We start from the raw sequence: 26,551 nt of genomic DNA, 5'->3' as shown, positions 1-26,551 counted from the left end.
GAAAGCCTCCAGATTTATATAAAAATATGCTTGTTTACAGTTTTGCATATATTCGATTTTCACCATTTCGCAAAAAGGTGCATTTTTAAATTTACAAATATTCAAATATGCATTTGTTATCTCAATACAATTTAGTGGAAACCTAGCAGGAATTTTGTAAAAATTGCTAGTAATGATTTTAGTGTACTAGCGAAAATATTGTTTTGATAAACATTTGCACAAATATCATAGGGTCCTAAGATTCAGTATCACCTTTTTATTCTACTGGCCATGTGCTTTCGGAAAATATATGGTTTGGGGGGGAGGGGGGTCTTCTACAAACTCTGAAAGCTATAAGTGAAAAATGAAAACCGCCAGATCTTTAGAAAAAATTGGATATTTACAGGTTTTGTGTAAAGTTGATTTTCACCACTTAAATATTTGGAAATTTTAAATTGCGCTTTTTTGCAATTTAATAACTCAATATAGGTTAAGCTTTTATGTTCATTAGGAATGTAGTAAAATTTGCTGATTTTTATCTGCTAAAAAGTTTAGAATATTTTTTAGCAAAAATATTGTTTTGATAAACATTTGCACAAATATCATAGGGCCCTAAAAATCAGTAGCACCTTTTTTTTTATACTGGTTATGTACTTTCAGAAAATATATGGTTTAGGGGGTCTTTTACAAACTCTGAAAGCTGTAAGGGAAAAATAAAAAAGCAATGGAAAAATTGCAAAAATGGCCCAGCCAGCTGAGTTTAAAAGTGGAGCGCGGGACCAGCTAGCAAGGAGTTGCACCACAGAAGCAGTTGAGTGATGTGTTTAGTTGTGATCCTACTCTTGGTGAATTCTAAAAATCGCCAATGTATTGCAGGTCTAAAAGGACCATGGTTGCCATAAAAAAACAAACAAACCTCTCATTGACAGTTGCTTGCTACAAGGTCCAGAAGTGACAAATACATTAGCAATGCCCATCGCTGTGCTTGATAAATGTGTATTTATTTATTTATTTTTTAACAGCCGTATGTCTTTGGTAAGGGATTTTTTGCTGCTTTAGGACCAAGCCCTCAAGTGGCCATTTTTTCTGTTTGTTTGGAGAGGGTTATCAGTCCACCAACTAGATTTTCTTTTTTCCCCTGTATCTGCCATTCCAAGAAAGTTTGTCCTTAACTACTTCCATACTGGGCACTTATACCCCCTTCCTGCCCAGGCCAATTTTCAGCTTTCAGTGCTGTCACACTTTGAATGACAATTGCACGGTCCTGCAACACTGTACCCATATAAATTTTTTTTATATTTTTCACACAAATAGAGCTTTCTTTTGGTTGTATTTAATCACTGAGTTTTTTATTTTTTGCTAAATAAAACAAAAAGCACCTTAAACTTTTGAAAAAAAACGCACTTTTCTGTTTTGGTTATAAAATTTTGCAAATAACATTTCTTCAAAAATTTAGGTCAAAATGTATTCTGCTACATTTCTTTGGTGAAAATAATATTAACTGAATTTGTATTTTTTTTCAAATGTTTGTTATTTATTACATTTTTTCTTTTTTTTACTATTTTATTTTTCAGCACACTGTGACCAAAGCAATACAATGTTACCATGATAAACAAAAACAAACAAGGGCGCACTCCCATCGTGCATTAACGTGGTATACCACGTATTTATTGAAAAATTGTAGATATATACTCACAAACCAAAAAGGGATAAAAACAGAATAGGTGATCCGTAAGGACAGTCCAATGGATTCAAACACCCTATAAGGGATAGGCTAACGCGTTTCGGGGTACGAACCCCCTTCCTCAGAGCCACGTTAATGCAGGATGGGAGTGCGCCCTTGTTTGTTTTTGTTCACCATTACCTAGATTTCCAGATCTCTGAAGGGTTGCACCTCAACGTTTGGAATTCAGAATTTCCTTTAGTCTGCATGAAGATTTGAGCCCTGGTTTTGTTTTGTTCTTTTACAATGTACTACTCTGGGCAAGTGATCAGGATTTTTAAATTTTTTTTTAACACATTATGATTGCTAATACCAATGTATTTAATTGATATTGCAATCATTGTTACTGAATGAAACTGATTCATTCAGTCTTTTGTTGTGATTAGCTGTGATTGGGCAAAGCTGATCACATGATACAGATGGGCTGTGATTGGCCCTGTCTGTATCATGTGACTGCCTTGACCAGTCACAGCTAACAATTCCTTTATTTTCTTATTCTGGAAAAATGAAGAGTAGATTGGCTGCTATATACCACAATCAATACTTCTTTTAGACACTGGGACATGTGACCTACTGTTTTTCCATTGGACTATTATAGCAGGGACCAAATTACACACGTTGATGTACTGGTTTCCGGTGGCCAAATGTTTCCTGACCATAGCACCCATCCTTCTCTATATTAGGTCACACAAGAAGATGATTTTAAAAAAGTAACAGAGCGGGAGAAAATACTCTTTATTTATCAGAAAAAGGGGACAAAAAACAAAACAAAAAAAACAAAATATAAATTTGTTGAGGAGCTTCTGGATGTGGGAAAAATGGAGCAAAACTCTGATGGTAAGAACTGGACAGGGACTTCTATTGTCAGTCATGAGCCTCTCAACAATCGTTCCCCTTAACAACTGGGCAAGGGGACATGATTTTAAGTGACAAGGACCATATTATGAGGTGAAAAGAGAGTCAAGGTGCCGCTTTTCCCTCTGTGTGGGAATCTCTTGTATTCTGAGTTTCACTATCCTGGGTCGGTGGTCTTTCCCAAGATCTGAGGGTCCAGCGGGAAGCATCTGGAGGAAGCACCTATAGAACAAAATTATAAAAAAAAAATTAAATAAAATTTTAATAAAAAAAATAATAAAAAAAAGAAAAAAGTAATTTCCAAGTCACTACAGCTTGATAATGGAGGCAATTTTAAAAAAAATCATGACACCAGACCATTCATTTCAACAACAATCTTTCTGTAAGATACTGGGGACAATTCACAAAGCAGTATTGTACTGCATCTAAGTATGCAGCAAGTTACTGCACAGTGTTTAAAAAAAAAAAAAAAAAAAAAAAAGTCACTCACTAAAAAAACTCTACTAAAATATTGCATTAGTTAGTCGTGGTATTTTAGTAGTGAAAACACGTGCCAATGTAATGAGTCATCAGCTGTCAGCAGGTTTCTCGCTGACTGCTGAATGTAAAAAGAAGAATTTCTGACAATTAAAAATTAAAGGAAAAAAAAAAACAAAAAACAAAAAAAACCGGTGTGGGCCCCCTGATCCATACCAAGCCCTTTGAGTCCACCCCCTTGTGACGTCTTCGACCAGGCCGCCCCTTTATTATTTATAAACTGTCAGATGGCGGGAAGTGGTTTGGGAGTTGTCGGCAGTGGGCATTGTGACCAACGATGGATCTACACTGGGAGACATATACACTACACTTTTTTTTGGTGAATGAGTAGGGGTACCATGTATCCCATACATATTCACACTGGGGATGGGGAGGGGAGCTGTGGCAGGATCTGGGGCCCCCCTTGTAAAAGGAGTCTTCCAGATTCCGATAAGCCCCTCCACCCACAGACCCCCACAACCATCGGCCAGGGTTGTAAGGTAAAGCCCCTTATCCCCCATCAACATGCAACTCTTGGTTTGGTTGAGGAGGGGTGGGTGTTTGCGCTTGCTTGTCCCTCCCTTTCCTGACTTGCATGCTCAGATAAGAGTCTGGTGTGTATTTTGTTATTAGAAGGGCTTGGTATACACACCAAGACAGGAAGGACTTGATATGGATGGGGGGGACCCCACGCTGGTTTTTTTTCTTAAGTTTTTTTTATATGATCATAAACCCCACCCCCACTTCCCAGGAGCAGAAACCCCTTAAATGATAAGTTCGCCTTTGGAACATAGTACACGTTTCACCAGTTTTTAGGGCCAGCAGTGCCCGCCCTCCCCCTCCCTCTGACAGATAGTATGGGGAGAAGTTTCCCTGTACTATCTGTCAGATTCCTCCCACACTCCAAAAACATGCTGGTAGGTTAATAGGATCCTGTTTAAATTGTCCCTAGTATGTGTATGTATGAATGTGAGTTAGGGACCTTAGATTGTACACCCCTTGAGGGTTAGGGACTGATGTGAATGTACAATATATATGTAAAGCTAGATTGTAAGCTCTAAGGAGCAGGGCCCTCTGTTTCCTCTTGTACCAAATTGTATTGTAACTGTCATGTCTGCCTTCATTTTGTAAAGCGCTGCGCAAACTGTTGGTGCTATATAAATCCTGAATAATAATTACAATTCTACTATATGGCAGGTCCACCCTCACTCCCATGTATACAGGGTCTTGCTGCTGTGGAATTACATAAAATGAAGTGCAGAGAAATATAATCAGCACTATTTAGGATGAGATATGGGTCTTGGAGGGCCATATTCCTCACTAGCAGCACTGCATGAGGAGTATATGGAAGGGATGATGGACTAACCTGCTGATAAACATCTAGGCGCTGATTTCGGGCAGCTCCATAGCTTGAGTGTGATGATTTTGTCCTAAACACAATAAAGAAATGTGAGAGATAACGAAATAATACCTGCATAAAGGATAAGGGGAACTAAAAAAAAAGGTAAATCACTAGATCCTGAATCATGACTATAGAAAGTAAACCTTTCCGGTACCTGCAAGCAAACAACTTCAGCTGAACTTCAAATAAAAAAACAAAATAGTTTCAACTGCAATGTCCTTCTTATACTAGAAAATCCCCTAAAAAAACAAGACTTTGTGCCGGTTCACATTGATGTGGTGCGGAATTTGCACCGATGCCCACACCGCATCAAACTTGCACCCCGTTCATGCAAACCATTGAGGGTGTGTATGTTAAGTTAATGACACCCCAAAATCAGTTTGCCCATGCGATCTGATTCTGGTGTAGACAAAAAAAAAAAAGAAAGGAGGGTCCTGCACGATTTTGGTGCTGTTTGAGCCATACAAGATGTATGGCTCAAATTGCACCGCACAGAAATCGTGTGCGATTTGCACCAGAATGCGGTGCGGTTCCTGTGTGAAGCAATGCGATGTGCAGTGGGAACCGGCACTAACACAGCTGGTAAAGCTTCCTTCCCTTAGCTCTGGACAACCTCCGATTCATGTAACGTGCGGCCACTTCTACTGGCACTTGTTCCACATGTCCTGCCCCCACGGCTTTGCTCCTGCATTATGACAGATGGAGCCAGTAGAAGCTGCGTTTTCCAGCCCCCACCTACTGTTTTTTTTTGCTTTTTTTTGATCAGTTTTACATTACACAGGCTGGGGGATGCAGTCCAGATTTGTTTATTCTACAATTCGTCCCTGTTTAAATAACCACAGAATCCTTGGTATTCACATGACAACTAGTCTGAGTCGCTGCTGATGCTTTTCATGGAACAATGTCCAAGTCCTGATAAAAGGTATCGGGAATGTTCAATAAACAGAGCTGTATAAATAAAAATGGGGGAAAAAGTAACTCACACCTCATCTAGAAGCACTAAGCACTTCGTCAAGAGTACTGTATGTAGCAGCTTTTTCATTTATTTATGGACTTTTGAATGCAGATTTAAATATGCCTAGGCATTACCCCAATTTACTTCCAAATCTCCCTTCCCCCCTCTAGAGCATGTTTCTGTTATAATTTTTCTTTTACCTTGTTTTTGTAGATGAAACAGCTGTCCGGGCAGTATCCCAATAACACCATCAACATGCTTTAAAAATGTTTGTAGAGGCAGGTGCAGGAAGGTCAGTTCCTAATGACTTGGGCACACCACCAGAACTACATTTCACAAGAGCCTTTTCCCTACATGGAGTATGTGGGGAAGCTCCTGGGAGTCAAGGCAGCAGCATAATTTTGCTGGAAAAGAAATCAAAGTATGCATGTGGAGAGGGGCAAGGATGGGAAGGGATTTCTAGTCCAGCAGGCAGAGTGGACATCACCTTTTGAGATTTCAAAGCAGAAATTATACGGTGTGGTCAGGCCCTGACGGGATATTTGGAGCTCACTGGATTTCTGGCAGATCATCAGGTATATTTCTGTATTTGCAGTGTTTTTAAGGAATACAGCGCCTTGAAAAAGTATTCATACCCCTTGACATTTTCCACATTTTGTCATGTTACAACCAAAACCGTCAGTGTATTTTATTGGGATTTTATGTGATAGACCAACACAAAGTGGCACATCATTGTGAAGTGGAAGGGAAATGATAAAATGATTTTCCAAATTTTTTACAAATAAATATCTGAAAAGCATGCATTTGTATTCAGCCCCTTTACTCTGATACCCCTTACTAAAATCTAGTGGAACCAACTGCCTTCAGAAGTCACCAAATTAGTAAACAAGAGGCCACCTGTGTGTAATTTAATCTCAGTATATATACAGCTGTTCTGTGAAGCCCTCAGAGGTTTGTTACATAGTTAGTCTGGCTGAAAAAAGTCAAAAGTCCATCCAGTTCAACCATAGAAAAAAAAAAGTTATAATCCTATACCCACAGTTGATCCAGAGGAAGGCAAAAAAACCCCAGCAAAGCATGATCCAATTTGCACCTGCTGGGAAAACAATTCCTTCCTGATCCCCCGAGAGGCAATCGGATATTCCCTGGATCAACTTTACCTATAAATGTTAGTATCCAGTTATATTCTGTGTATCTAAGAGAGAATTCAGGACTTTTTTGAAGCAATCCACTGAGCTGGCCAGAACCAACTCTTGAGGGAGTCTATTCCACATTTTCAAAGCTCTTACTGTGAAGAAACCTTTCCATGTTTGGAGATTAAATTTTAAACTGTCACCCCTCTGTCCAAGTATACCACGTCCACCACCACCCCTCTGTCCAAGTATACCACGTCCACCCCTCTGTCCAACTATACCACGTCCACCCCTCTGTCCAACTATACCACGTCCACTGCCACCCCTCTGTCCAACTATACCACCGCCACCCCTCTGTCCAACTATACCACGTCCACCGCCACCCCTCTGTCCAAGTATACCACGTCCACCCCTCTGTCCAACTATACCACGTCCACTGCCACCCCTCTGTGCAAGTATACCATGTCCACTGCCACCCCTCTGTCCAAGGTATTGCTCACCTCCTCATAAAAAGAAATCAGATTTGTTTGACAACTTCTGTCTTTCATGAATCCATGCTGTCTTTTGCTTAAAATATTTTCTTCCAGCAAGAACTCATCTATGTGGTCTTTTATTAAACTCTCCAGTATCTTCCCAACTATAGAAGTTAAACTAACAGGTCTATAATTACTTGGTAAAGATTTTGACCCCTTTTTAAACATTGGCACCACATTGGCCTTACACCAATCCAATGGTACTATGCCAGTCATTAAAGAGTCCCTAAAAATTAGAAACAATGGCTTTGAAATGACAGAGCTCAATTCTTTAAGGACCAGTGGGTGTATGCCATCTGGTCCAGGTGCTTTATTCACTTTTATTCTGTCTACATATTTTTGAATTGTGAGCCAATGTGGACCATCTGGAGCTGTGCCAATACCTCGCACATTATGGACAAGAGCTCCCCCATGCTCCTTTGTATACACAGAGCTGAAGAAGGTATTTCATAAATTTGCCTTCTCTTTGTACCCAGTCACCCACTCTAGATAATTTTGTAAAGGGCCTACATGCTCAGACCGGACCTTTTTACTATTAATATATTTGAAGAATTTTTTGGGGTTGGTCCTTCTATCTTTTGCAATATGTCGTTCATTTTCAATTTTTACGCCTTTATTTCCCTTTTGCATATTCTGTTATATGCTTTGTTATGTTTAAACAATGATACCGTTCCTTCATTTTTATACTAAATAAAAGCTCTTTTCTTATCCATAGCTTTTCTAACTTTGGTCGTAAGCCACATAGGTTTGATTTTTAGCCTTTTAAACTTGTTGCCCATGGGAATATATTTTGCAGTGTGTTCACATACAGACTTTTTGAAGAACTGCCATTTCTGTGTTGTGTTCATCAGTGTCAATATTCCCTCCCAGTCTAAGTCTTGGAGAGCAGCTCTCAGCCTTGGAAAATTACCTCTCTTGAAGTTGAGCATTTTTATTTTTCCCGTATGTGCTCGCTGTTTACAGCTAACAATAAATGAAATCATGTTATGGTCACTGCTACCTAGGTGTTCTTTTATATGGACATTCATAATAAGCTCTGCATGGTTTGAGATTACCAGGTCCAGCAGAGCATCATTCCTAGCTGGGGCCTCTATGAACTGTACCATAAAATTGTCCTGTAGTAGGTTTAAAAATGTTTGCCCTTTAACTGTTCCTGCAGTGCCATTACTCCAGTCAATTTCCAGGTAGTTAAAATCCCCCATTATTATCATCATTGTCCCAGCCCTTTTGATTTGTGCAAGGAGCTGAGTTTCCATCTCCTCATTAACACTGGGAGACCTATAACAAACTCCAATGATTACCTTTGTAGTACGCACCCCCATGTGCAGTTCCACCAATAATACTTCAGCCTCATCACACTCTCCATCAACTAGGTCCTCTTTCACACTCGCTCTGAGATCACTTCTCACATAGAGACAGACACCACCACCTTTCCCATTTACCCTGTCTCTCCGAAAGAGAACATAGCCAGGAATACTAATGGCCCAGTCATACGAAGAATGAAGCCAAGATTCAGCAATACCAATTAAATCATAGTTCTGTTCATGCAACAAAGCTTCCAAGTCACCTATTTTGCTTGGTAGACTTCTGGCATTGGTGAACAAAACACTTTAATTGATTGACACCTTGTTCACACATATTGTGCATATTTTTTATTTTCATACAAATGGTACCAATTCCACTGGTTGTTTGTAACATGGAAACCTTCTTCTCATCTGCCATAGCCTTCCCCCCATCTTTCCCCATTCCACCCACCAATAAGTACTGACCCCTATCTGATCTGTCTACCCTGTTATAATCTAATTCTCCCTCCCCCCTCGATCCTAGTTTAAATACTCCTCCAGCCTTCCCATAAACCTCTACCCCCTGAGGACGTGTTATTACACGAAATGCGTTCGGTGGAACCCCATTGCTGAAGTCTAGCCGCTGCTACAGAGGAGCAGCGGCCATCTTGGTACTCTATTTTATTGATTTTTGTTATCCCAAGTGGATACTTTTATGTTACTTGCTATCATTACTATAATAAAATACTACACTATAAGCACCAGTCTGGGTCCTGTGGCTGAGCCGATTCCTCCCCAGGACCACCAGGCACCCACCCTGACGGATGGATGACCCTGTAGCTGCCAGCATACCGCTGCACCCCCAGATGTGCGATGTAGTATATCTCATGCGCATTATTATTTATGGTCTGGTGAGCGTACATCTGTCCCAAGGGTGGATTTCCTTTCACAAGTTCTTGCACCATTGTTCTTCACGGATAACTACACGTGCCAAACATAGGCACTACTTCACCCGATATCTTTGCACAAAAGACATTTTAATATTCACGAATAAGTCTACGAACTCCTTTTATTGCTTTTTACATCATTTTCATTTATATTGATATTGAACTTTATTCACATATACGCTCAATTCACATGCGTTTATGAAATTGTGACATGCATAGTTAGCGCTGCACTGCGCTGAATACAAATGCTGCCACTCTTTTCACATATTTGTAAAAAATGTTGAAAACCATTTATCATTTTCCTTCCATTTCACAATTATGTGCCACTTTGTGTTGGTCTATCATGTAAAATCCCAATAAAATACATTCATATTTTTGGTTGTAACATGACAAAATGTGGAACATTTCAAGGGGTATGAAAACTTTTTCAAGGCGCTGTAAAAACAAATTGGGGAATGTGCATTTTTTCCACAGACTTTATTTTTGTTGTTTTCTTTGCATGCAGTTGCACTACATGACTCCAGACGTATTTACTGATGTTTGCTGGCACCAAAAAAATGTCCTATTTATTTTACTTTTCAAGATAATTCAGTTGAAATATGGAAATATATAAAAGACCCCATTCCCCCACAAATGACCAGATCAACATCGTTACCTTCGTCCTGCTGCATGGATACCAGCTCCGATTCCTGGAACACTCTGTAGATTATCTGGCTGCTTCACATCCAGTGAATGGCTCTGGTACTGCAAACGAACAAACAAATGTATGTGATTATACAGTAAATATGCTACAAGTTATACATTTGGTGCATAATATTCACTTTGGAGAAGAGTGGCAGTGATCAGGTGTATATAATGTTCAACGGACTAAGGCAGCCCATAAATGAGTCGATTCTCCCCCATTAACGCAGTCAGTGCTGATGGGGGGAAAACCCTCCCACAGCACTATTGTGTTCTGCCTGCAGGGGGCACACGGAGCCTTCCCAGCCACCAGAGCACGATTACTGGTAGCGGCTATAGCTGCTGGCACTGATCAAAAGTAAAATAAAATCTGAAAGGCTGGATGCACCAAAGTCAATCCATCGATCAGCTTGGGTACAATCCGCTGCCAATACATGGATCGAAATTCAGCTGGTCCCTGCTGAAAAGGCCAAATTTTAATCCATGTATGGCTGGCTTAAGCCACGGAATCTTGTCACTTACAGTCCCACCTGATTCAGGATTTGTACAATTCGGCTACAGAGCATAAAAGGGAAAAGCGATTGTCCAATTCCCAGGATAACCCCTAAGGTTATCAAGCCACCAATAGCAAACCAACCAAAGCCTTAACAGATAAGCTCACCTCATTTCTGACATTGTGCGATATCGGGCGGCCTGTAGCAGAAAGTTGGTGAAGTGGAGGCAATGTCTGACCTAGAGTGACAAGTGAAGGCTGCTGGGTTGCAGATGATAAGGAACCAAATCCCATGACTGGAAGAGGAGCGTCCATCATAGACAGAAGAACCTGAACAAAGAGCAAAAATTCAATAATATAGCAAGAGGAAGGGCAGACATGTCCTCCTCAACATGTACACACAGCACAACAGTGTCACCTCCTCCTCCTCAAACACTGTTACCAATACACTCTGCATGAAGCTGAACACACATGTGCCTGTTGTGTAGGAGCTGTAGGTAGGTATCCACTCTGACCAGCGTGAAGAGAAGAAAAATAATCAGATGCAGATGTCATATCCTGCCGGACCTGCAGCGGGAGAAACAAACATTACAGTCCACTCTATCTGTGCTCAAACCGAATACTTCTAATCTGTCCCTAAGTGATAAAAACTGCTTGTCAGTATTCAAAACACTAAAATAATAAGGAATCTATAAGTGTGGCTGACAAACTTCTCATCTAATATGATCAACCAACCAATGGCTACACAGGTCTTTTTTTATCTCGGAAATTTGTTTCTACCGCAGGAGATTGTTAGACCATTAGTCCAATGAGATTATCATCCTGGGGTACACTTAAACTGCCCATAGATGGTTAGAATCTCAAACGGTTCAGCAGGAAACGGCCAAGATTTGATCCATGTATGGGCAAGCCGATCGTACCCAAGTTAAACATTGATCGACTTGGGCACAACCATCATGTCGGATTCCTAGAGTGCAATGATCGCCAGTGGCTATAGCCGCTAGTAACCACTGTTCTCCTGGCAGGGAAGGCTCACCAGGCGTCCATTAACATCATCTATGGCCTGCATTAAATAGTACAAATTGCACAAGAATCCTTTAAATGGGGGAATGTTAAATTAAGTAATCTCCTGCTCCAACTGAAGTTCATGGAGAAGAGAAAAGATTGAGTAATAGTTTCTGCTACATAACTGATCTGCAGCACTGCGGAAAGGTGGGAGACCAAGTGCACTCTTATGTACCATCGCACGTTAAAGAAGATCTACAGTGTACATACTGTGCCCAAAAAAAGTCAGGGAGAGGAAAAAATAATCACTAGTATTAGCTGCAAGATCCTAACAGCTGATCTTTTCCCCCATTCCGACTTCTCATGCCTTATTTTACACCCAGTCTCTGTTAGGAGGTGGCCATCTTGCTACCTCTTTTCAGAGTTCCCCCCTTATACTGGTGATCTGATGAATTATGGCGGAAGGAGGAATAATCAAGCAGAAGCAGGAGAGAGAATAAATGAAGCAGATCCTTTGACTACAGATCCTATGTACAGGTTCCTTTCCAGCAAGAATTGTCAGCAGAATAGTGACATCACCAGATCCCACCCCAAATCTTATGCGACTAGCAGTCAGATGCAGCGGAGTCTTATATCTCATTGTGGATATGCAGTACACACTGGCATTTCAGAAGTGCTCTTCTATTTTTTCAGTAATTATTCAAGACACACACACACATACGTACATACAATATATATATTTGTCATTAGATTGAAACTAAATTGAGATCCAAAAATCTTCCACATACATCCAGTACCTAATAGCCCTGTAATCCATTTTTCATTCATTCATCTCTTACGGTGTTCTTTGCCCTCCCTGTAATGGCCTCCATGAGCTCCACACCTTTTCTGAGTATTTAGCTATTCAGTTTTTAGTTCATGTTGAACTCCAGCCAAAGTTTGTGTGCTATTCCTGACTCACTTGTAACAGTTGCTGTTGTTGGTCAGTGCTGACTTGGGCCGGACAGTAGGGACCGCTGTAGAGGAAGGCGGGTGCCTGATACAGTAAGCTGCCGGCGGACACCTTACCCAGGTCACTAAATTCCAAGTACTGGCCTTTCAGGGCGATGCCAGAAAGAAGAGCAGACGTCGGCAGCAGAGCCGGGGATGAGCCCGGGGTTGGTGCGGTGTGCAGGTACAGAGGCTGCGATCTGCCATAAAGCAAGACACAATGTTACTTTACAGGCCGACAGTCTCATAGGAGACATAGACTTTGTACATACAAGCCTCAGCTTGTATAAGAGAAGTGTGTACAGCAGACGTTTACAAAGTATTCAACCAGTTTAGTGGAAGCCTGTAAGAAATCTTTAGCTCTAGTATGGAAATGTTAAACACAGAACTGAATGAGTGTCACTCAATAACTTAAAACAAGCTACTAGCTTCTGTGTACTGTAAAATACATACCTTCATTCATGCCAGATAGTACTTCCGGCCAGCTGGGGCTCTCATACAGGAAAGCAGCAGTGTAATTTATCTGCTCTTCCTCTACATTTTCCCATTAACATTCCTTGGACAGAGGGGTGGCGGTGGACATGGTATACTTGGACAGCGGGGTGGCGGTGGATGTGGTATACTTGGACAGAGGGGTGGCGGTGGACGTGGTATACTTGGACAGAGGGGTGGCGGTGAACGTGGTATACTTGGACAGAGGGGTGGCGGTGAACGTGGTATACTTGGACAGAGGGGTGGCGGTGAACGTGGTATACTTGGATTTTGCAAAAGCGTTTGACACAGTTCCCCACACACGGCTAATGTGTAAGGTAAAGTCTACAGGCTTGGAAAAATCTGTATGTAAATGGATAGAAAACTGGCTAAAAGATGGTATTCAGAGAGTAGTGGTTAATGATTCATACTCTGAATGGTCTGGGGTCATCAGTGGTGTACCCCAAGGTTCAGTGTTGGGACCCTTACTTTTTAATATATTTATAAACAATATAGGGTCTGAGATTATAAATCCCATTTCAGTCTTTGCAGATGACACCAAGCTGTGCAGTGGAATAACGTCCTCACAGGATATCTCCAATTTACAAGCCGACCTCAATGCTCTGTGTAATTGGGCAACTATGTGGCAAATGAGGTTTAATGTTGATAAATGTAAGGTTCTGCACTTGGGGGCCAAGAATATGTATGCATCATACATACTAGGGGGGGTACAACTGGGGGAATCAATGGTGGAGAAGGATCTGGGAGTTCTGGTAGATCACGAGCTTAATAATGTCATGCAATGCCAAGCTGCGGGTTCTAAAGCGAGCAAAATCCTCTCTTGTATTAAAAGAGGTATAGACTCCAGAGAGAGAGATATCATTTCCCCCAATACAAATCATTAGTAAGACCTCATCTGGAATATGCAGCTCAGTTTTAGGCACCAATTCACAAAAAGAACATTGGGGAACTGGAGAAAGTACAGAGAAGGGCAACCAAACTGATACGAGGCATGGAGGAGCTCAGCTATGAGGAAGGATTAGAGGAACTGAATTTATTCTCTCTTGAGAAGAGGAGATTAAGGGGGGATATGATCACCATGTATAATACATAAGGGGGGATATGATCTCCATGTATAATACATAAGGGGGGATATGATCTCCATGTATAATATATAAGGGGGGATATGATCTCCATGTATAATACATAAGGGGGGATATGATCTCCATGTATAATACATAAGGGGGATATGATCTCCATGTATAATATATAAGGGGGATATGATCACCATGTATAATACATAAGGGGGGGGGGTATGATCTCCATGTAGAATACATAAGGGGGGATATGATCTCCATGTATAATACATAAGGGGGGGATATGATCTCCATGTATAATACATAAGGGGGGATATGATCTCCATGTATAATACATAAGGGGGGATATGATCTCCATGTATAATACATAAGGGGGGATATGATCACCATGTATAATACATAAGGGGGGGGATATGATCTCCATGTATAATACATAAGGGGGGGATATGATCTCCATGTATAATACATAAGGGGGGATATGATCTCCATGTATAATACATAAGGGGGGATATGATCACCATGTATAATACATAAGGGGGGATATGATCACCATGTATAATACATAAGGGGGGGATATGATCTCCATGTATAATACATAAGGGGGGATATGATCTCCATGTATAATACATAAGGGGGGATATGATCTCCACGTATAATACATAAGGAGGGATATGATCTCCATGTATAATACATAAGGGGGGATATGATCTCCATGTATAATACATAAGGGGGATATGATCACCATGTATAATACATAAAGGGGGATATGATCACCATGTATAATACATAAAGGGGGATATGATCACCATGTATAATACATAAGGGGGATATGATCACCATGTATAATACATAAAGGGGGATATGATCACCATGTATAATACATAAGGGGGATATGATCACCATGTATAATACATAAGGGGGGGATATGATCTCCATGTATAATATATAAGGGGGGATATGATCACCATGTATAATACATAAAGGGGGATATGATCACCATGTATAATACATAAAGGGGGATATGATCAACATGTATAAATACATATAGTGAACTCGGTGTAGAGTTATTCACCCTGAGGTCATCACAGAGGACAAGGGGGCACTCTTTATGTCTGGAGGAAAAGAAATGTAATCTCCAAACACAGAAAGGTTTCTTCACAGTAAGAGCTGTGAAAATGTGGAATAGACTCCCTCAAGAGTTGGTTCTGGCCAGCTCAGTGGATTGCTATAAAAAAAGGCCTGGATTCTTTCTTGGATACACAGAATATAACTGGATACTAACATTTATAGGTAAAGTTGATCCAGGGAAAATCCGATTGCCTCTCGGGGGATCAGGAAAGAATTTATTTCCCTGCAGGAGCAAATTGGATCATGCTTTGCTGGGGTTTTATTGCCTTCCTCTGGATCAACTGTATGTGGGTATAGGAATATAACTTTCTTTTAATGGTTGAACTGGATGGACTTTTGTCTTTTTTCAGCCAGACTAACTATGTGACTATATTAACAGAAAACCTTGTTTTCTGTGAACTATAAACAGAATACAAGGCATACAGTGAATGGATTGGAAGAGAGGAGGGGCAGATAAACAACACTACTGTTCCCCTGTATGAGAGCAGTAGCTGGCCAGAAGTACAGCGAGACCATTACCTGGCATGAATGAATGTATGAATTTTACACTACACAGAAGAAAACCAGACGTGGCATAAACATCAGCAGAGGTAACATGCCCCCTCCTTCTTTCCCCCAACAGATATGACCAAAAGCTCTCCCCTCTGCCTGGGGTTCCACTCAAAATATCTCCATAGCAAATTAAAGTTTGCTTTAAGGGGTTCTAAAGGCTCAAGGTTTCTTTTTACCTTCATGCATTCTATGCATGAAGGTACAAAACCTTCTGTGTGTAGCAGCCCCTTCAGCCCTCCCAACATTTACCTGAGCTGAATCCCGATACAGCAATGTCCACAAGAGCCTCAGTTCTCCAGGGACCTTCACTCTTGATTAGTTTAGGCAGCAGCGGGAGCCATCCTGCTGTGGTCAAATCACAGCCAGTGAGCAAATCAGGAGAAAGAGGGGGCAGGAGAGCGCCTGCTCAGGTGCCCTTCTTAGCAAGCTGCTTGCTGTGGGGGCACCCAACAGGAGAGAGGGGCCATGAGCGTTAGTGGGGGACCCGAGAAGAGAAGGATCGGGGCTGCTCTGTGCAAAACCATTAAACAGAGCAGGTAAGTATAACATGTTATTTAAAAAAACAAAAACCAAGACTTTAGTATCATTTTAAGGGCTTCAACAGCTGCTAATGGGCCTGTGTTGACAAGCTTTTACTTATGTTAGAGCTGCTTATGTCCCCTACAGAAATGTATGGGAATACAAAAGCAGCCTGAAGCATGTCAAATGGATGGCAGAGGTCAACTGACTGAAGACGCTCCCGACGGAGGCAGAACACTGAAATATGTGGCATCATTACGCACTCTGCGCAGCATGGTGTACCACTGGCTCTCTGCAAGCTGGTGGAAGGATGAGATGGATATACACACTCTGGTGGCTAGAAGTTGTGTTTTTTTCATGAGCTGTAATGGCCATATTGCAATGCCTATGGATAAGATGTGCTGGTTAGAAATTGACATAGAATGTGACTGCATAATTGGTTGTTTTTAAAGCGAAACTAAAAGGTTCATTTTTTTTTTTTGTGTAAAAATAACATGTCTATACTTGCTAGCACTGTGTATCGGTTTTGCACACAGCAGTCTGGATCCTTCTTCTCGGGTCCCCTGCAGGCTCTCCTGGCTACTGTCAGGTGCCCCCATAGCAAGCAGCTTGCATAGGGGGCACCCACTGCTCCATGTATCCATTCACACACAGAGCCGTTGCTTTCCCCCCACCACTGGCTGACTTGCTGTGACTGACAGCAGCGGGAGCTAACGGCTCCCGCTTGCTGTCTCAGCCAATGAGGAGGCAGAGACCCGGAAAAACCAAGGCTGTCATGCACATCGCTGGCTCAAGATGAGGCTTAGGTAAGTATTGAGGGGGCTGTGGGGATGCTACACACAGGTTTTTACCTTCATGCATAGAATGCATGAAGGTAAAAACCTTGAGCCTTTACAACAACCACTTTAATACTTTTAATCAAAAGTATTATACTATATGTGGTCTGTTCTATTTCTGATACCTCCGTGACTTCACTGTGATGCTGAGGAGACAGGGGACAAATCCCCATGGTTTTACATTGCCTTTGATGACTTATTTTGACCTACCTATAATCTGGAGGTGACAAATATCGGCGAGTACGGTTCTGATGAGTGATGGATTGCACAGACTGAAGTTGTGCAGAGGATTTTCTCACATATAAAATTGGGACTTTTGTACATTGAGACTTTGAGGACACTGAATATAGTTCTATTCTCTTTGGGGTATAAGCAGTTAAAATGTACCTCTAATGCATTGTGAGCTCTCCGAAGCATCTCAAACTGTCAAAAGCAAGCTCGCCGATACAGCTCAAAGCCTGCTAACAGGCTCTAGAGCTGACTAAAAGCATTGCACATACTTTACAAAGGCCTGCTCTACACATTTCTCATGTCACAAGCTGAAGCCAGTATATGTTAGGCCTAATACTTAAGGTGGTACTTCAGCCAAATTTTTCTTTATGGAGGGACTAGATCCTCTGTCAGGGTTATACTATTGTCTAAGTCCCTGTGGAAGTTTCCCCCGATTTCGCAGCTAGGAAACAAAACAGCAATTAAAGCTTAATTGGGGTTCTAATCCCTTCACTTTATCCAACAAGGTTTTGGCTGGAGTTCCACCTTAAGGAACAAAAGGAGTAAAAAACAGGAATATTTAGTGTGGGCGAAAAAAATGGTCACCTGTAGGGCTGCAGGGAAGGAGTTCCAGGTCTGTAGCCACTGCCTGTACTTGTGACGTGGACGTCCACCTGATACAGAATACAACAATCAAGCAGAGCGGAGGAGCACAGACTTGCCACAAGCCAACAAAGCTTGTACAACAGGTCTCTTGCATGGGACATTACCGAAGGGAAAGAAAGTCACCTTACTTACCTGATAGTACTGGTTTGCATACGCCCTTTGGCTCAGATCCTCTACAAAGAGAAAACCACAAAAAACATGATTTGTATGCTATACAGCCAAAAGCACGTGGACACCCTTCCAAATTACTGTGTTCAAGTGTTTCCAGTGAAGGGTACTGTTAATACTACATTATACAGAGACAATTTAGACAACTGTGGGATTCCGACCTAGTGACAACAGTTTGGGGAAGGCTCTTTTCTGTTCCAGCATGACTGTGCCATGTACAAAGCCAGCTCCATAAAGACATGGTTTGATGTGTTTGGGGTGAGAGAACCTGAGTTGCCTGTACAATGCCCTGACCTCAACATTACTGAACACTTTTGAGCTGTACTGAAATACCAATTGCAAGCCAGGTCTTTTCGTCCAACACCTGACCTCACTAATGGGTTTTTGGCTAAGGCCACTTTACTCAGCAGGGAATCTGTCCACTGATGCCCTGCTGAGCAGAGCAGGCGGAAGACAGGTCCATGCCAGCTAAAGTTTGTGCAGAGCAGTCACAGACAAAGCCCAGTCTGCTCTATGGGCTGTCGGGTGTAAACAAACAATCTGTCCGTTTAAACCCGACTCCCCTATGATCTGATCTGCCTAGATGGATGGTTGAACAGATCCCCCATCTGTCTGTTTTTAGCAGATCGGATGTAGGCAGACGTAAACGCTCACATGTCCATTTACATTTGCTGCTCCAAAGAGGGCGATGGATGGATGGATTGGAGATAGGCAGGTGTAAAAACAAGTCCGTTTATACCTGCAGGTCCATAGGAATACAATGGCCATCTGACGAGATCCCCCTGACAGGTGTATACAAACGTTTGGCCATCCTAGTGCATATAATACCTACAAGAACGTTTGTATTGCATAAGGCAGGATTAAAAGCTTTCTGCAAACACATACCTGGCAGCTGAGATCTCGCCCCCTCAGACAGAGCAGGGGACTGGCTGATCTGCAGAGGATCCATGGAGGGGCCAGTGGAGGTTGAATGCGCTTGGAGATCCCAGGACTGAGTGGAGGGGCCAGTCTGCAAGTTAACAGGGAACTTTTGAGGAGGAAAGTCAAAAATATTATTAAAAATTTAACTAAAGGCAAAAGTGATATTTTTAGTTTTGTTTCGAATGGAGAGGAATTAGAATACCTGTGTGTTTTTCCTATACAAAAGAGCTTATTAGCAGAATTAGGAAAAAAAATGTACATTCAAAATGCAACAGAACATTTCGCACAATGGTAAAGATTGTGGTCTATAAACCTCAACATAAAAAAAAAATGTAATCAGGATATACAGCTTACCAAGCAGGGGAGGCTCAGAAAACTAGCTTATGTAAACTGTAATGGTGATCAGAACCCCTGTCAGTTTTTATTGCTGTCTGTACTCCTGTTAGGGAGCTTCACTCTCCCTATTTGTCCTGTTTACCATTGCCATTGAAAGTGAAAAAAATTCCCAAATTTTGGGTTTACATCAAAACACTAATGGACGGGAAGTCTTCCAATGGGGACATTAGTTTTGGTGACACTCCAGGATTCCCTCACTTCCTTTTTTTGGTTATGGACAGGAAGTGAAGGGAAATATCCCCAAAGGGACAAAGATGGAAAAACAAAAAACTGATGGGGATTATAACCCTCCCTTACTCTATTCAAAATTAAAAAAAAAAAAAAAAAATTAAACAATTTTGCCTTTAGTTACACTTTAGGCTGCAAAGGGGAGGAATATGCTGAAATAACTGAAACATAAAATGGGAAATGTAAGTAGGCTGTAAAACAGACAGCATGGCTGGATCCTTCTGAGATTCCCCTAATGTTTGGGATAGCAGAGGAACCACCTCCCCAGCTCACAATACAGCACTAAGCCAATAAATGTAAAGCATTGTTAGTGCAAATCCTGATAGAAGGTAAACGGCTGCATGAGAACCATAAAAGTCCAGGAGAGCTGTCTGCAGGCATACTGTAACATGTACAGTACAATCTGGCCTCAGGTGGTCTACTATTCATCAATAGTTTTGGTAATTTTTTGCCACTACAGGTCTAAACACATGAGATGCCAGGGGACAAGAGGAACAGCAATATTACAAGAGCAACAGGTCACAGCAAAATCCTTAAAGACTTACCATGCCAGAATACCGGCTTGCAGTGCCTTGTGTGTGTCTGCCATGCTTGGCACCTTCAGCGGGAGCACGCTGGTCCTTTTGATGTGCCAAGAAATAAGAAATTGCAGGTCAGATAAAAAGGAGATGAAGTCAGGCACATGGCACAGACCTTAGGAGGTGCGCCACGTGGAAGAAAAATATATTTTAAAAATATTCTTCCCAAATATATTGACATATATTTGAAATGCTAAAATTGTGGCCATATTCTATATATATATATATATATATATATATATATATATATATATACACACACACACACATATATATATATATATATATACATATACACACATACATACACACACACACACACACACACACACACACACATATATATATACACACATACATACATATACATACATACACACACACACAAACACTGCATGTTGAAATATTACAAAGTATATATACATTTCAAATATACTGTGTCTTTAAAAATACAAATCTACATTTTTGGAATGCATTTGCACATATATGTTAAATGACTTTTTTATATGTTAAAAAAAAATATGAAGAAAATATTTGTAAAAATGTTTTTCATATATTTTATTTTATATATATATATATATATATATATATATATATATATATATATATATATATATAATGTTGCTTTTTTTATATATATATATTTTTAATTATATTCTTCAGATTTGTTTAAACATATAAAAAAAAGTCATTTTTACATAGATTCGTAAATGCATTCCAAAAATTTAGAATTGTATTTTTAAAGACACACAGTATATTTGAAATGTACTTTTAAAATTATTTTTCATATACTTTGTAATAAAAACACATTCGTGTGTGTGTGTGTTAAAATTGTAGCATTTCAAATATACGTCAATATATTTTGGAAGAATATTTTTAACATATATTTTAAATATATTTTTCTTCCATATGGGGAATCAGGCCAGTGCACAAGAAACTGGGGCAATTTATAAATAGCAACGTAAATATTTTAGTCCCTACCTTAGGATTTGGAGACTGAGGAGCCGAGCAGAGAGAAGAGGGTGTGCTGGGTCCTCGTGGACATTCTGATGCAGGTTTCTGGGCACGCTCCATCCCGATTGGATCAGGAGGCATTCCTGCTAACTATAAACACATGGCAAAGATTTGTTAAGAGTAGTTTAGGAACATCTGAGGAACAGCAGACAAATAATCAACAGGTACAGGGGTAAAGACACTACAGGGGCAGAACCCTCATCCCATAGATAGGAATATACCCAAATACATGTGCAAACCTAGGGTGCTGTGTTCCTCAATGAACAAAGGAGAAAACGGTCTTCTGTAACTAGGTAAATACGTTCTGACACACAGGGGGTCAGTGATCAGCTTGCATATGTCGAAACTTTGTGTGCACTAAAAATGAAAATTGTCCTTCATAATCCAAAAGTCCATATTAATAATGATCATCAGCACCGGTACCAGCAGCAGCCATCCTATGAGTCTGGCTGTGTGTGTGTGTGGCTACCTAAGTGCAGTATTGAAATTAGGCGTTTATTCACAAAAGATTAAAAGACACTCACAAGATGTGTGATATAAATTCACTTATAAAGGCCAGTAAGGCATTGGCTGGTCACTCCTATCCTGCAGGCTCTGCCGCCGCAGAACAGATGCTTAGATGGAACTGAAGGGGCTAGGACGCCCTGTGTACATCAGGAAGTCCACCGGAACCATCGTGGAACACATGACATCATCGGAAAACAACTGACAGGCTATGTGCTTGAAGCCTCCTGCTCCTTCTACAGGCCTGGGGCTGTATTGCTATTAGTAACTAGAAAACAGAAGACCGTGGCCTTGTAGTTCCATCTAAGCATCTGGATTACGGCAGTGGAGCCTGCAGGATAGGAGTGAGCAGCCCATGCCATACTATCTTTTGATGAGCGATCAAATATCACACATCTTGTGAGTGTCTTTTAATCTTCTGTGAATAAACACCTAATTTCAATATTGCACATAGGTGGCACCTCCCCCCATCTTCTTTTCATTTGGAACCCCAGCCCCAGGGAGAAAAAGCAGCCAGATCTGTCAGTAAAAGCACATTACACCTGGTAGGCACACAGCTAACCCATTGATTTGCCCCGATGTTAACCCTTTCCCAGCCAGTGTCATTAGTACAGTATTATCACTGATCACTGTATTGGTGTCACTAACTATGTCAATGTCAGTCAGTTTGTGTCACTGTCAGCCAGTGTCTGTTAACGCCAGATTGCCTGCCACACTATGAAGTCACACTAAAGTCACTCATCACCGCCATTACTATATACTATAGTGTCTATAGCTGTGTAAATTCCAGTATCTATACCATAGTTTGTAGATGCTGTAACTTTCACACAAAATTAATTACACTTATTGGGATTTTTGCCGTGTAGCATAATACATTGTGGACTAAATTTATAAAGAAATTTAATTTTATTAAGTATAAAATATCTTTACTCAAAATTTTTTGTCTTTTTTCCGTTACATAATAAAAAAGAAAAACCCAGTGGTGATCAAATACCATAACAGAAAGCTTTATTTGTGTGAAAAAATTGATACAAATTTAATTTGGGCACAGTGTTGCATGACTGAGCAATTGCCAGTAGGATAGTGCGGAATAGCAAAAAATGCCCAGGTCATGAAGGGGGTAAAACCTTCCCAATCTCAAGTGGTTACATTACACCCGTATTTAGAGACCACTGTTGACCTCCCAGGTACCTACGCTGACCTGTTGCTTTGCCCAGTCTGGCTCACTGACCTGCAGTAAGCATGCAGAACAGGAAAGTTCAGATCCTTAACCTCCCTAGCTGTCTGATTATGTCAGTATTTCTGTGCTCAAAGCTGTAAATTTTTTTGCATGGAAATATGTAGTTTTTTTTATTGTAGGCCTGTAATTTTTAGGAATAACTCACTGAAATCTGTCCAAACAAGAGTCTAGTAAACATTCCGGGTATGTTAAAATTTGAAACACGAAATCATAAATTATAATTTAATAAATAATCATAAATAATATAATAATAATAAATTTAATTCAATAAAATAATATATCAAACCAAAAACACTGAAATTTGAATTATAGCGCCAAGTTCGCACATCGCTGAGCAAAGTCGCAAAATCGTTTTCAGTGTCTGATGATGAATTTCCCCCACGAATCATTATCACTCAATTCTGCAAGTGGTTCTGATTTACTATCGCTGTTCTCTAGCCGGTCTAAAACCGATTTTGACCTAAAGGGACGCTTTTTGGACGCCATGGACGTTTCTCAGTTTCCAGGCAGAAAGAACAGACAAAATGTAGGCAGGGCACAGGACAAAGCACTCGGGACAAAACGTATGTGAAATGTTTCATACAGTAATGTTTTACTATGTGATTTTAGTGAATTTAGTGAATGTCACTTTTAAAATGTTCAAATTTCCCGCCAGTTCCGTCCCCCGTACATCCCGACATCGCAGGGAACAGAACCCGGAAGACAGATGCTGGCATCGGCCGGAGGACATTACAGGGGACACTGCAGGAGGGACATCGCGGGAGCGCAGGACAAGGTAAGTGCAGAAGGGATCCCAGAGCAGCGCTGCAAGGTATTCCCGAGTGTAGCTCGGGGTTACTGCTTGTGGTACTGAAACTTTACCCCGAGCTACACTCAGGAATACCTCCAGGGAGGTTCATTTACACAGGTCAACGGCTCAATGTACTGACCCAACATGGCCAGCATCATGAAGAGGCAACTAGCATCTTCATGCTGCATTGTCAGAAACCAGAACCTTCAAGTTTCTTTTAAAACTCCGTTCATTTTGCAAATAGCGCAGCAAAGAGGTAAGTACGGTTGCAGAACACTCAATGGTCTTGTATTTACCAGAATGTGTCCATGCGGAGGAGGAACGGAGGATCCTGGGCGCACTGCTCTCTTGCCCATTTCAGGCTTCATACCACCATCAGGAGAGCTGCGCTGACTACAACTACTGGAAGAGAGCTGTGAATCACTACTCAGATCAACGCCACTGTCCGACTGGCTCATCTGAAAGTAAAAGGAGGAAAAGAAAAGGTTCGTATTGATCGCATAATATTCGTCAATGCAACAAACATTTTTTACAATGACATCAATGCCGCCCATGTTTGTATTGTTACCTCAGTATGAATATGGTCTTCATAAGAGTTCATCCATGGCTCCACTGGGTAGTGACGAACGAGCTTCCCTCTGTCATCTATGTGATCATAGTAAAAGAAAAAAATATATACACTGAAACTAATGAAAAGAAATTTAGGGCTGAATAAAGAAGACAACTGGGAATGTTTTATGAGGCAATACAAAGAAAATTCTTGAGCAGTTGCAGTCTGTATATGCAGTAAAGCATGCTTGTTATACTCATTGTGGAACCTAAGGAGTTAATCCTCATTGTGTAAAAAGGCTATTTGATCCTGTCTTCTCTCATCCTCCCCTTCTTCCAGTGCCCCCCTTATCTCCTGATAACACATATCGTGTGGAGTCACTCTGCACATGCTCAGTCTGGTGCATATTGTTGAGGTTTTTTGTTGTTTTTTTTTTCCTTGGGAGGGTGCATGTGATCAGCACAAGGCTGGTTCACAGCAAGATTGCATGGGAATATGCACATTCTCACATGTTCCTGTGCAGTGCGTTTTGCAGCCCATTCAGATTGCGGAAAAAGTAGTGCTTGCGTTGCTGCATTGCATTTATAATCTGTGTTTGAGTGCCGTTACCAATACACTGGCACCCACATGCAGATCACAAGAGCAGTGCGTTTGAATTCAGTGCAAGAAACGAGCATGGAACACAACTTTCCTGCATCGCGTTCTGGTGTGAACCTGCCCACAGTGTATATGGAGTCGCTGTTAAATGGGATCTGTCAGTGCAACTAGCCTGAATCTCTCATTGCAACTATACCTTTTAAAGTGACCCTCAACTCAAAAAGTTAATTTATTGCAATCCAATTTCTGTCTTGGATTCCTCCTGAAAAATAGCAGTGCACTCTGACATGCAGCTTTGCCTAGGCACACCTGTTCTGCAGCCTCAAAGCTGTATATGTGCAGTGTGAGATCACCTAAGGCAGTGTTTCTCAACTTTTTTCCAGTCAAGGCACCCTTGAAGAGTATTTTCAGTCTCAAGGCACCCAAGTCTAACACTTGTTTCACATTACTGTGTGTCGCAGAACACATGCAAAATTCTCACCAATTCTCTGGTACCTCTATGCAGTGGCAAACAGTGCCTTCTCAGTGGAACGTGATTTTAACAAGGGGTTTCAGAACTACTTTGCCTGTGTCCATTGAAATGAAAGGGCTGCCCTAAATGCAGCACGCAGCCCTTAATGCAGCACGCAGCCACACCAGATGTGAACCAGAGTTCATTCACATGTGAGGCGGGAGGGGATAAAACCATGAAGTTGAGCCGTTTTTACCACCCAATTTCTCCCCCTTGAGCTGTAGGGACAGCAGCCAAGGTTAAACACATGCTGTGGACGTGGCTGGAAGGATACCCCCTGGTGAATGGGGCTGCACAGAAACTGCCCCGCAACTGTGTGGTTGCAGCGCAGTGATGCTGCATTTAGGTGGCTAAAACAGGTGTTGAGGTGGTGACATACTGCCTCTTCACTGCCTGGAAAATGCCTCTCAAAAGCGATCTGAGCATGGATTGCTTTTCAGAGAAGTGGCAGTCCTTGCTGTTATTATGAACACATTTCACATTTAAAAACAATACTGCAGACTTCACTTTATTTCTACAACTGACTTATTTAATTAGACTGCCATTAAAGGCCAACTCCACCCAAAACAGACTTCAGTTTTACCATGTTGCTGTCGCACGCTGGATATGTAACCCCAGTGGGGAGATGCCCCCGATCACAATTCCTAGCTGCACCCAGCTATTACAAAGTCAAATGATGATACACTAAAAAAAAGGTAAAAAGTTTGCAGACACCTGATGATCACACAAATGTGAGCTTGTTGGACATTCCATTCCAAAATCCTGGAATATTTGGTATTGGCCCCCAATTCCCAGCTATAAGAACATTCCCTTTTCTTCGGATGCTTGCCACAAGATTTTGGATTGTCTGTGGGAATTGTGCCCATTCAGCCTTTAGGGCATTTGTGAGGTCAGGTGATGTTGTATTTCAATGTTTTTTATTCACTTTTTAACCAATTCAATACCGGGCAATTTTCCCCCTTCCTGCCCAGGCCATTTTTCAGGTTTCAGCGCTCTCACACTTTGAATGACAATTGCGCGGTCATACAACATTGTACCCAAACTAAAATTTTATCATTTTCTTCACACAACTAGAGCTTT

At 41.2% G+C, this 26,551-nt stretch overlaps 1 protein-coding gene across 2 annotated transcripts in view; it reads right to left on the bottom strand.

Moving 5' to 3' along the window:
- Nucleotides 1–2,422: 2,422 nt before the first annotated feature.
- Nucleotides 2,423–26,551, bottom strand: part of PRRC2A (proline rich coiled-coil 2A) — an 89,942-nt gene continuing 65,813 nt past the window's right edge. Inside the window, exons 18-30 of one of the 2 annotated variants that reach the window (XM_089659132.1) lie at nucleotides 24,382–24,458; nucleotides 24,110–24,271; nucleotides 21,247–21,369; nucleotides 20,233–20,307; nucleotides 19,028–19,169; nucleotides 18,107–18,147; nucleotides 17,915–17,982; nucleotides 12,467–12,695; nucleotides 10,972–11,067; nucleotides 10,669–10,830; nucleotides 9,982–10,070; nucleotides 4,440–4,503; nucleotides 2,423–2,779 (exon numbers count right to left, since the gene is read on the bottom strand). In XM_089659132.1, the coding sequence (XP_089515258.1) occupies nucleotides 2,663–2,779; nucleotides 4,440–4,503; nucleotides 9,982–10,070; nucleotides 10,669–10,830; nucleotides 10,972–11,067; nucleotides 12,467–12,695; nucleotides 17,915–17,982; nucleotides 18,107–18,147; nucleotides 19,028–19,169; nucleotides 20,233–20,307; nucleotides 21,247–21,369; nucleotides 24,110–24,271; nucleotides 24,382–24,458 (1,445 nt within the window). In that variant the 3' untranslated portion in view covers nucleotides 2,423–2,662. The remainder of the gene's footprint in view (nucleotides 2,780–4,439; nucleotides 4,504–9,981; nucleotides 10,071–10,668; nucleotides 10,831–10,971; nucleotides 11,068–12,466; nucleotides 12,696–17,914; nucleotides 17,983–18,106; nucleotides 18,148–19,027; nucleotides 19,170–20,232; nucleotides 20,308–21,246; nucleotides 21,370–24,109; nucleotides 24,272–24,381; nucleotides 24,459–26,551) is intronic. The other variant, XM_089659133.1, reaches the window with a different exon arrangement.

This window comes from Staurois parvus, unplaced genomic scaffold, assembly GCF_062004578.1.
Source record: "Staurois parvus isolate SC_StPar_1 unplaced genomic scaffold, SC_StPar_1.0 ptg001133l, whole genome shotgun sequence".
Taxonomy (NCBI): domain Eukaryota; kingdom Metazoa; phylum Chordata; class Amphibia; order Anura; family Ranidae; genus Staurois; species Staurois parvus.
Note: the sequence above shows the minus strand (reverse complement) of the source record. Positions and strands in the feature narration are given on the sequence as shown.